Genomic DNA, 12,743 nt, shown 5'->3' with positions numbered 1-12,743 from the left:
AGTTTAACAGTAAAGGAACCGTATAAGAATTATTAAGAATAGACATAGAATTTGGAGTAAGAAAGAGGAACGGTAAGGAAGAATTTGGTTGGAGAGCTCCTTGACAGAGTTCTAGACCACTAGATTTATTTTCTTCCTTTTAGTTTTTAAGGCAGTCGGGGTTTTTTTTTGTAACAGAACGGAAAAAAATAGTTTGCTTGCTTGTTTGCTTGCTAAATTAAGGAATGCCAATCAACGCATTTGTCAAAAACACAAATTACATCTTAAAAAAATCCCAGTTAATAATTTGCATAATAATCATTTATCAAATCATTAGTTGGGAAATGATATCAATGCGAAATGTTGAGATGGGAAATGAAATTTCGCCTAAATAAAAATATGGGATAAATAAATAGTTTGGGAGTTAATAATTTGCTAAATATTTTTCGCCAAAACATTAGTAAACCACTTCCCTTACTAAGTAAAAAGCTTTTACCATGAGCATTAGACAGCGGGTAAACATACAATACATTCATATGCCTGTGGCTCTGTGCGCTGTAGACTTCGCAAAACGGCTGAATTATGACATTTTTAATCTTCATCTAGAATCCGGAATACGGAAATTCGTCGAAGAACTAAAGTCACTGACATAGCTGGAAAAATATGCAAATTGAAGTGGCAATGGGCAGGCCACATCACTCGAACAGATAACCGTTGGGGGAGAAAAGTCCTCGAGTGGCGATCACGAACCGGAAGACGAAGCGTTGGCAGGCCTCCCACCAGGTGGACTGACGACATCATGAGTGTAGCGGGAAACCGGTGGATGCAAGTGGCGAGTTGTCGTTCATTGTGGCGTTCTAAGGGGGAGGCCTTTGTCCAGCAGTGGACGTTTTCCGGCTGATGATGATGATGGTGATGATGAATCTTCATCTCTCAATGGTTCTGTCATTTTGCAAAATTACGAACTGAGTGACCGAAAAAGATCATACAACTACTGAACCTGCTCACAAAATATCATGATAATTTGTTTACCTATAAAGGAAAACAACCGGACAGACATAAGAAAGCATATTTGAGTTATTAGGAACGGAAATATTTCTCTCTCGCTTCACGCTCGCTTGGTCCATAGATCAAATAAAAAGCTACTGAAATACACATAAATAGACTAGACTGGTATCCTGCTTATTGCAGGGATTCCCAACTAGTGGGCGCACCCCACTTGGGGGGCGTTGAGTGATTCAAGGGGGGGTGCGGGCAGCTTCAGCTGTACTCGTACTAGGGAACTTCGCCTCCGCCTCCGTTACTGCCGAAGTTCTGCCAAAAATCTTACCTTGACATAACGTACCTATATAAAGCAATGGATTCACCAATTGCTCTCACTAACTGTATAAATACATAGGTAGGCTGATAAACACATTATTCTCCTTAAATTCTCTTATTTCGATTCCCCATTTTGGCCCCTAGGGGGTGTAGTGTATTTTTGCATAACGCTGGGTGAAGAACGTAGGGTAAATAGTTAGGAATCCGTGCGCCTTAGTGCTTCGATATTGTATGTATGTATTATGTATGTATAAAGGCCTGTGTCCAACAGTGGGACGTATACGTATATAAAATGGGAAGATGATGAAACTCTTTATAGTACAAAAGAGAATAAACCAAATACAATTGATAAAACTTTGAGATACTTGTACAAATATTGATATTGCCACAGGATCGGTATGTATGTACGTGCGTAAACATCTATGAGTCTGGTACAAATATTTGTATTCTTACGAGTGCCTGTCTCTACTGATATTCGAATCCCGACTCCCTACTTTTTCTAAATATTAGGTTATCGATTTGTCATCTTTTCAACTATAAAGATATTCATCTACTCTAAGCGGACGGAGTCGCGGGTGACGGCTAGTGTGTAAATAAATATCTCTTTCTCCACCGAAAGAAAGTAAAGATATTTAAAATATATAAAACTAGCCCTCGACTCGGTCCGCGTAAAATTCCCGCGGGATTTATGCAATTTTCCTAGACAAAAGCTATCCTATGTCCTTCTCAAGGATTCAAACTTTTTTTTTTTTTTTTTTTTTTTTTTTTTTTTTAATAATAAAATCTTTATTCAATAAGACAAAATTGCACAAGAGAGGAATGAACAATTACAAAGAAAAAGACAACTTAGGTTAAACATAGCACAATTAAAAAAGTTGAATCCTGACTCACAAACTAGGCAAGGCCCGTATCTTGCAAGTCAGTGTTCGTCACGTATGCGAGCTAATAGAGTAAACTACGTATATCCAAGTAGCTACTAAGTAAACTGAAACATTCTTATTAAGAAAAGGAAAAATTAATAATTAATAAAATTATGTGTGTGTGTGTGTGTGTGTGGTGTGTGTGTGTGTGTGTGTGTGTGAGTGTGTGTGTGTAAATGTGTGAGTGCGCGTGTGAGTGTGTGTATGTATCTATGGGTGTCGAAGTTTCTGAGTCTATATGGGTGACAGTATATGTGCAGCAGGGCTACTACGAAACTCGAAACTCGAACTTCGTATCGTACCATCCCTCTCCGGGTTTAGACGTGATGAAGTAACAAACAAACAGACTTACAAACTTTCGTATTTATAGTATTAGTGGGTACCGTTTCATCGATGGAGGTATGGGTTCCAAGCATTCTTTTCACGTTGCTCAGTAGTGATATTAACAACATTGTAGAAATCATAAAAAAAAACTCGTAAACTTATGAAATGCAGGTAAAATAAAAGAGTTCGAACAGGATGTTCACGCGTGCGAGAGAGGAATGCATCGCTAGATCGATCTTCTACATTATATGAGTCACATCGGCATTAGTCATTCTGCATTAAACATTTTCTCCACAAATATTTAACTACACCTCAAATTACACGCAGTGCCGGATTAAGACTATTTGATGCCCTAAGCTATGTTATTCAATATGTGGGTCGCGACCCTTAAGGGGGTCGCAATATCTTTAAAATATCACCGCAGCAGTGTTTGCAGGTGGTAGGACCTTGTGCAAGGTCCGCCCGGATTGCTACCACCATCTTGCTCGCTAATCCTGCCGTGAAGCAGCAGCGCTTGCACTGTTGTGTTTCGGCGTGGAGAGTAAGACAGCCGGTGAAATAACTGGCACTTGAGGTATCCCATCTTAGGCCTCTAGGTTGGCAACGCATCTGCAATACCCCTGGTGTTGCAGATGTTTATGGGCGGTGGTGATCTCTTACCATCAGGAGACCCACTTGCTCGTTTGCCATCCAGTCAAATAAAAAAAAAAAAAACCGTTATTGTGTATGTTTGTATTATCATATCAACATAAGAAATAGTAAGTAAGGTAAGCAGGGGGTCGCCAAATATTTTTCAAATCAAGGGGGGCTGCGTCCTGAAAAAGTTTGAAAAACACTGCCCTAAGCAATCCACGCCTCTGGCACCCCCCTCCCCCATCCATAAGTAGCCGGAACCAGCCATACCTTTTCCATCCCAGCCTATATACGTCCCACTGCTGGGCACAGGCCTCCTCTCATAACAAGAGGGCTTGGGCCATAGTTCCCACGCGGGCCCAGTGCGGATTGGGAACTTCACACGCACCATTGAATTGCTTCGCTGGTTGGTACAGGTTTCCTCACGATGTTTTCCTTCACCGCAAAGCTCGTGGTAAATTTCAAATGTAATTCCGCACATGAATTTCGAAAAACTCAAGAGGTGCGAGCCGGGGTTCGAACCCCCGACCCTCTGCTTGAGAGGCGATAGGTCAAACCACTAGGCCACCACGGCTTATCTAGCCATACCTTTTATGTGCTAGCAAATTTTTTTTGGTGCTATTTATGGTGCGCCTCCCAACACGTGATGCCATTGCTTATGGGCTAATCCGTCACTGATTACACATACATAGATGCATAAATACAATCACGCCTCTTTAATCAAAGGGTTTGGCAGAGACTATTTGTTGCCACCCGCTACGACCCTGACATACATGTTTTGTTTCATCAACACTAATTTATATTTTCATACAAGCTCGCTGGTTTCGAGTATACTCTTAATCCGACCTTTCTTTAGGATATCCCCGATCTGGTCATGGAATTATAACCTGGTGTTAACAAAACGAACCGTTCGGAAGCCTTCGGGAATAAATAGACTGGGTAAACCTCCTTTGGCATAATCTTGTTTGCCAGAAACTTACCTACTTAGCACATTTAACACTTGTAGTACATACATACAAACTTTTTTAGCAGAATAAAGGGGCATCACAAATTTATCCGTCCGTTAAAATTAATCAATGGATGGAGCCCCTAAGTTTTGGCATTAGAATCATTTTGAGTAAAACTCATTTCATCATTTCGCATAATAAAACCATGGCACTATTCTTCCAAGAAAAACCCTACATCAAAATGATTTTTTAACAGGAAAGTAAGTTAGGTTAGGTTAGACCCCCCACACAGAACTTACACCGTTACTCATACTACACAAGGTATTAACATGATTATGCGATATAAGTTTCGTACAAATCAAGTTACGCGATATTAATATTGGTGATATTATAATTATGTAAAATTATGCTATGCGATATGAGATTATGCCAGAAATATAAAGGTTCAGTAATGAATTTATATACGAATTTATGTTTTTTTTTCAGGCAACTGTCAGCATGCTTTGAGCTGGTCAGTGCGAGGGAGAAGCTTTCTCTTGCCAGCTTGGACTTCCAGTACTTCGTGACGCTGAAAGACATGGACATTAGTGTTGCCAGTCAGTTCATCAGTCACCAAGCTTCAGGCATTGAGCGCCTGCAATCTCTTAAGGCGTACCTGAAGGCTCAAAAGGCAGAACTTGATGAGGTGCAGGAAATTCTTGATTTGTGAGTATTTATTGTGAACTGTACAGTCTGCATTCATTATAGATTTTTACGCGTAAGAGTATGAAAAAGTCTCATTTCGACTTTTGTTATACTACAACAACCCCCCCCCCCGCGCCCATGCCGTGACGGACCGATTCTTCCCGTGGATGTCGGAAAATACAACTAGGTATACGTAGTGCTTTCATTTTAGCATGGTGCGGGTGACAGCTGTCAATATCACAGACTAGAGAGTGAAAGCGTCGAAACTTGAGTCGATATAACTAAGAATTTAAAATCTTAATCTTAAATAATTTCATCATTAATCCAATTATTACGCTAATTTTGATGAGAATATTAGTGACATTTTAGGTTAGAATATTATTTGCCACTTAAGTAAGGCTAAACGGAGTTTACAAGAATGTCCGTTACTTGCCAATTAATAAGTACCAATATAACTCAAGATCCATTCGGTCCCATCACTAAACGAGTCTCTGGTGTTACGTTACATGCATATTACGTTTCTTCACTTAATTGTGCTTTGAATTTTAGTAATTGATTATAAAAATCTGATAAGTTAAATTTATATCGTATAACATAGTTCTTGATGTTCAAATATTTTACACCAGTCATATTCAGGCTACAACTGAAATATACTTCCATATATTTCGACCGCAGCAACTTTTTTTGAGTAAAACGAAACGGTGCATCAAGTGTCACCCCCTCCATGCTAGAATCAAAGCACTGTAAGGGACCGAATGTGGGACTGTGAGAGTGAGCAGCAGCGCTCTCTTTCGCCAATGAACTCTATCACTGCGGGGAAGGGAAGGAAACCACTAGGCTATTTTCCCAAGACAGTTGTGACGAAGGTTCACTGCTGATCCTTCTTCTTCTTCTTCTTCTCCAACCTTGATCTACCCAATGCTGAGTAAAGGTCCCTTCCATTTTAGACCATTCTGTGCGGTCCTGAGTTTTCCGCATCCATTCCTTCCCAGCCGCTCGCACCAAATCGTCCCTCCATCTTGCTGGCTGCCTCCCCACATTCCTGAACCCCTCCCGTGGTCTCCACTCCAACAACTTTTTGCCCCATCTTCCATCGAACCTACGGCAAATATGGCACGCCCACCTCCACTTCCTAGAGGATATGGTTTTAGCTATATCAGTTAGTCCCGTTCTCTTGCGTATTTCCGTGTTCCGGACGTGATCGCGTAGAGAAATCCCCAACATAGCTCTTTCCATAGCCCTTTGGGCCTTTTGCTGATCCATAACGTCAGTTAAGTCTTTAGAGGGTGGTCATCGGACCACGACCACTCTAGCGACACTTAGACACAGTATATATATACGGTTAGCTACTACGGATACAACGTGAAATGCAATAAAATTTTGAATTTGAATTTGATAGCCCATAGACACCTCGTGCATGGAATTCCACCATTACTCGGGCTATTCTGCGAGATATTTTAACACACTGCTTCTAACTTTTTTCTACTGCTAACAAATAATGGTCATGCCAGAAACGGCATCGTTGCTGGTAAAATTAATGTTGACATTGGTGGTTGCGGCATTACATCAGTTAATACATTGACTATGTCACAGTTGTCCGATCGACTTTAATGCCTGGCAATATAATGTTATTGGCGATCTTTATCACAATTTTATTGACGTTTTGGGGAGGTATGGTGGTGTGTAATACGCTTTATAAAATTTCTTGTTTCGGGATAAATTTGTCGGCAGTAACGTTTACCATATACTTTGCCCACTTAATTATTATATTAGAGGCGCAGATCGATTTGTGAAGCCCTTGAAAAAGTCTCGCCCACAAAATAAAATCTAAAGTAAACACCCGATAAGTTCTTTAACTCTATAAAAAACTAATCAAAAACTAGATTATGTATAGTGGCGTGTAAGCCTGCAGCCTTGAGTCATCGCTTTCCTTTGCTAACCATTGTAACTGACACCTCTTTCATAGAGTTTCTTAAAAATACACGGCTCTAAATATAATGGATAAGATGAATCATTGACTACCTGATAAGTAACGGCAAGACCGGTCCGCGAATGTTTGTTTACGAAGCGACATATATTTTAACTGTGGGTTAACTTGCCGGTATTTTCTGACTCATATTAAATGTCCTTAGATCAAACTAATCATCTCGAACCTATAAATATTTCACGGCTGGGTACAGGCCTCCTTTGCCAATTACGTTGACACTTTGGTTTGAGCTGTGGTTTTTACGTGGGTCCAATGTGAATCGGAACTTCCACTCACATTATAGCATTAAAATAGTGATTGGTTCAGCCATTACTTTGTGGAGGAGCGTATTAAATCAATCTCCAATACTTCCTCCTCCTCCTCCTATGAATATATATCATACATAGATGTCATGCACGTGTGCATACTGAGAAGCAAGGTGGAAAGGTCTTAGTTCACTATTAAATTGCTCCGCCAGTAACGCAGGTTTTCTCAACAAAGATGTCGCCATATTAACATTTCGCTTGATGTGGAGAGAAAAAGGGCCCCTTGTTTGATCAGTAGTTAAATAAAGATACTAGGTAGTCAAATTTCCTAAAAACATAGTAGGTATGCGTAATTCGGAAAATTTTCAAGTGTCACAGAACTCATCATAGGTGAAAAATACAATAGTCATCAATAGTAAAAAGAAAATCTAGGGAAGAATGTCACCGTCATCCCAAATTTTTTGGGTTCCGTAGCCACCCTTATAGTTTCGCCATGTCTGTCCGTCTGTCTGTCCGTGGTTATGCTCAGAGACCGTTGGTACTACAAAGCTGTAATTTGGCATGAATATACATATCAGTTACGCCGACAAAGTGGTAAAATAAAAAACGATAAAAAAAAATCTCTCTAAAACCTTAACTGTTGGGTGGAAAAATTTGAAAAAAATTAAAATGATAGTAACTATATTAAATTTACGAGGAAAATTATAACGGCAAGGATTGCTTGAGAATTAGTAGTAGTTAAAGAGTAAATAGCAGCCTAAGGTATAAAATATACGTAAATTTGGAAGATTCCGTACACAATACGAAATCCTTAGAAAAATATTACTTGATTTTTTTGTAATGGCTACGGACCCTATCTTGGGCGTGTCCGACACGCTCTTGGCCGGTTTTTATTTCTGTGTGATTAAGCGATGCTACACCCTAGATTAAGCTAAATGTGACAAATTATGTTGATTGCCGACAAGATCCGCTCGATCTTCACCTCAAATTTTATTTTACCGGGCTGATCAGAATATTAATCGAGCCAGATAAGGGCACGTCTTGGCCGCAGTCGCACTGTGTCATAATATTAAAACAGAAAGCGTCATCGCTGCTCTTGCGCCACGAGGATCTTGTTGAGGATTTCCGAAAGGATATCCCGATGCGTGGTCAGAGGCCGCGACGAATGACGTCCATTGATATTGAATACCTATAATGCAACCTTTCTGCAACTTCACTATAATCACTTCTCTTGTTAATAGATGGAAAGAAAGAAAGAAAGAAAGAAAATATTTATTCGTGACAAACAAAACAACAATGGATAAAAGAAATAAAAAGAGAAAAAAAAAATAAGTCAATATTACCACGCAATATATTATATTATATTATATTTAGTATTATTATATGGCGCAATATTATCACGGTTAAATTTGATCTAGATTCAGCTAATTTTAACAGTTATAACTTCAATTATGAATTCCGTGGGATTCTGCCAGTTGTCATACCGGGTGGGCCCTGTTACAGAAGTAAAGAATTAAAAAACAGGTTCTGCTACTCAAGTGGAACTACTTTAGTTCTGCAACTTTCAACAATTAAGTAATTTTATCATTATGTTTATATCAAATATATTAAATGGTATTTTCAATTTACGGAATCCAATAGCCTAAATGACATCGCCTGTCACGTAAGAAAATCACGGATTTCGCAATACATGGCTCGTCCAATTAAACTATAATAAAAATTATAATATAAGTTATTTTCAAAAGTTAGAACTAAATTAGCTTAAGATGAAAAGTGGAAGCTGTGGTTTAATTTTTGCTCCTGTTACGTTTGCTCAGTTGACGTTTATAGGGTAACAAATATTTTTGTTATAAGTAATTACGGGAAGACTGAGTTTTCATTGCGTTTGAGGTTCTGGGTTTGACCATCACTCGGGGCTAATATTACGTAGGTATGAAAAATATTCGTGTCCGGTTTTAAAATAGGACAGACCCATCTCTGCCCGTGGGAGTCATAAAAGACGACAAAGGGACTTAATTTTGAGAGTGGACAGCAGCGCTCTCTACCTTTTACTAACTACAAACGCCGAACTCCAGCACTGTTATGTGGAAGGCTAAGGGGAACCACTACACTATTTTGAATTTTCCCAAGACAGTCATCCGGAAAGTTCATTATATTCTCATCCAAGGATCACGAACACTCTATTAAGAGTAACGACTTATTTAGACGAATGATAAATAAGAATCTTTGTTCTCGAGTCTTGGATTTTCTGTAGGTATGTAGATTTGCTTGTTTGTTTTACTTTTCTATTTTTTATTTCACATAGCTGGCAAACGAGCATGCGGGTCACCTGATGGTAAGTGATCACCGCCGCCCATGGACACCTTCAGCATTATTAGCACTGTGGATGCGTTGCCGACCTAAAAGTGAGGCTAAAGGGGGAGGGAGAAGGGGGGTTAGGGGGGCGGAGTTGGGCTTCCGGATCTCCCACTCAGCGTACGAAACACATTAGCAAAACTACTATTTCACGCCGGTATTCTGTGGGATTGTGATACATACTAACCCGGTCGAGCCAGCCCATTCGTATTGCAGCCAGCAAGCGGTTACAGTAAGGCTCTACCACACTAAAAACTTAAGTAAATGACCTTTTGTATGTAGCAGTAACATGTCCTTCTAGATAAGTCGACGTTTCATATTCGAAATATGACTTAAGTCCCATATCAATTCTGTGCACTGCTTTTATAATTATAACAGGTCGTCTTCTTAAGTTTTTCACCTATACGATGCCTAATAACACTATCGTGGGAAATCACCTTGGCTCATTAATTTACGTAAATATGCAAAATATCGTGGAAATTACGTATAAAGTAGTAACATTTGCATGTCGTCTAACGTCCGACGTTGTCAATTTGCATCGAGTATGCAAAGTAGTCGATACAAAGTTGTGACGTGTTTATAAATTAGGTATTAATAGCTACATGGGGAAACTAAGACCATTTTAATCTCACGTTGGGTTTTATTTCTTGAAAAAATCCATTTATATTTCCGGCATGCTATTTTTAAGAGCTTAAAATGTCGGTCAGACCCCCTGCTTTGGGACGTCTAACGAGTAAGTATGTACCAAGGCAATTGAATTTGCTCGAAGTTTTTTTGTTAAATCGTGTTATTTTACAATATGTATTTAAACTTAAAAAGACAAATAAATTTAAAGAAAAATAAAAATACTCCAAATATGCACATACAAATAATTTATTTGTCAAAACATAGGTTAAACAGATGGTACAGTCACCAGCACCAATATTTGACACAACAAGCGTGCATAAATATCTAATACGACTCTTCTAGGGCCGGAAGGATGTTTCAGATATTTTTGCACGCTCCGCTGTGGCAGATATTAATACTACATTATCATACTGCATACTAATAATAATCATATACCCAAGAGCATACAAATACTACATAATGTCTTAAGTAGGCATATTCAATCATGCAGTAAATTAATATAGAGGTTTAGCCTACAATTTTGTTAAACTACCTATCACGCATATTTATCCTTCTCCATTTTTTTAAATCGTGAATCAGTCACGTCCTACTTAGATTTGAACCCAAACCTAGAGTTCACAACTTCAACCTTTGAATCACCTCGTTTATGACAAAGCTATGGAAATTACCGAACTTATTGCGCGTGATATTTGCACTGAAAAAAACATTATAACTCGAAATCCTGCGTTTCTCAGAGATAGCAAGCTAGATTAGGGTTGCCATATGTCCCGGTACGCCGGGACATGTCTCGGCTTGAAGCATGGCGTCCCGGCGTCCCGGGCGATAAGTAAATTGTCCCGGTTTAAAAATCATAGTTATTTAGTAGGGGGCTGGACTTGGTAAAGAATAATATATCTACAATAAACACGTCTAAGGAGCCAGGCTACAACGTAGCCGATAACGTGCATTTTCCGCTTTGTAGCGAAAAGGGTCTATACGAACAGAGAACCCGACTGGCGGGTTGCTAATTTTATGCCACTGTTAAAAGTTGTTTTGTATTTAGGTAAGGACTAAACCTTTAAAGTTAGTTATTGTTGTAATAAAAGTGCCTTTTTTCCACCTTTACTACTTTTTCTTCAAATGTCCCGGTATGGGCCCGGTATGGTAACCCTAAAGTTAGATCGAAATCGTTCACCGAAGTCTCCACATAGCATATTTCATCGAAAACGTTAGGGCCGAGATTCCCGACATAAATAAATATAGAAGAATTGCTCGTCGAAGGCTCCGTTTGCGCAATAGATGTGCGCGGATGTGTTGTGAGGAATTTGTTTTTCATATCTTTGATACTACCCTATCTTTGATACTACCCTATCTTTGATACTACCCTATCTTTGACTTCCTTATTTAATTTGTTTATTGGACATGTAATCATTTGTTAGAATTGTTTATTTAGATGGGAAATGACATACAATGTTTTTAATTTGTTTAGACTGTATTACTGCTATTTATTGTACAAATTATTTTTGACTGAGTTTTGTTTTAATTAATGCTGCATGTTTAATTATTTATTTTATTAAGTCCTTAGATTAGAATGTTTAGATTTACCTATAACTGCAAAATATTTGTACGCCTAACGACATAATATAGAGTTCTATGAAAATATTTTAATAAGATCTGTTTTTTGTACCTATGTTTGACAAATAAATTTATCATTATCATTATAAACGCTTCATTTGGCTCCCCTCGTGCAGCACCGCTTCTTTGGTGGAATCATCTGAGCGGAGCGACGCTAGATAAATTATATTCATCATCATCATGTCAGCCGAAAGACGTCCACTGCTGGACATAGGCCTCCCCCAAGACTCCACTCTGACCGGTCTTGTGCTTTCCGCATCCACCGCGATCCCGCGATCTTAACCAATTCGTCGCTCCATCTTGTTGGAGGCCTACCGACAGCTCGTCTCCCGGTCCGCGGACGCCATACGAGAACCTTCTGACCCCATCGGTCATCAGTCCTGCGAGCAATGTGGCCCGCCCACTGCCACTTTAGTTTCGCAATTCTTCGGACTATGTCGGTAACCTTAGTTCTATTGCGGATATCATTTCTAATTCTATCCCGCAGAGAAACCCCGAGCATAGCCCTCTCCATAGCCCTCTCCATAGCCTTCTAGCATAAATTATATTGGTGCGATTATATTATTTCATAAAAAACATAATCCTCGCACATCTCTAGTTGAAATACAGCCTAAAGATAGAAGATTTAGGCCTTCGAGTAGTAGAAAACAATAGGCGTATAATTATTAATTAAAAAGGTATTATGCACGTAGGGGTAAGGTTATCTTGGACTAGGCTTTCTATATGATATCCTAATGTAAAAGAAATGCTAATGGGCGGGGCTTAACCAATTTTAAAATAAGCATACATCCATTTTTTCCTAAAATCGTTCTTGATTTTTGGCAAGTGCACTAATTTTCATGTCTGAAGAGTGAACAAATAAAGAGATAAATAATCGGGCGTAGTAGGGCTTATAACTTAGCTACAAGCTTTCAAAATGATTTATAAAAAATGTTATCACAGGATCCTTTTGATCTAAATTTTATATAGCGCCCAAAAAGGTACGTGTACCTAAATCATAACTGTATTATGAACATACCTGATGTACACACTGTTTTTTTAACGTGGTCCTTTGTTTAAAACCCTTTATTGTTTTAGCGTTTTTAATTTTTTTGTTGCTCTACGAGTA

The 12,743-nt window shown here is 38.9% G+C and overlaps 1 protein-coding gene across 1 annotated transcript in view; it reads left to right on the top strand.

Annotated features, from left to right (window-relative positions):
- Nucleotides 1–12,743, top strand: part of LOC141437448 (uncharacterized) — a 134,088-nt gene that overhangs the window by 70,868 nt on the left and 50,477 nt on the right. The window contains exon 8 of the mRNA XM_074100823.1: nt 4,610–4,828. Within this exon, the coding sequence (XP_073956924.1) occupies nt 4,610–4,828 (219 nt within the window). The remainder of the gene's footprint in view (nt 1–4,609; nt 4,829–12,743) is intronic.

This window comes from Choristoneura fumiferana, chromosome 17, assembly GCF_025370935.1.
Source record: "Choristoneura fumiferana chromosome 17, NRCan_CFum_1, whole genome shotgun sequence".
NCBI lineage: Eukaryota > Metazoa > Arthropoda > Insecta > Lepidoptera > Tortricidae > Choristoneura > Choristoneura fumiferana.
The sequence above is the reverse complement of the archived record's forward strand: the minus strand, read 5'-3'. Positions and strand labels throughout refer to the sequence as shown.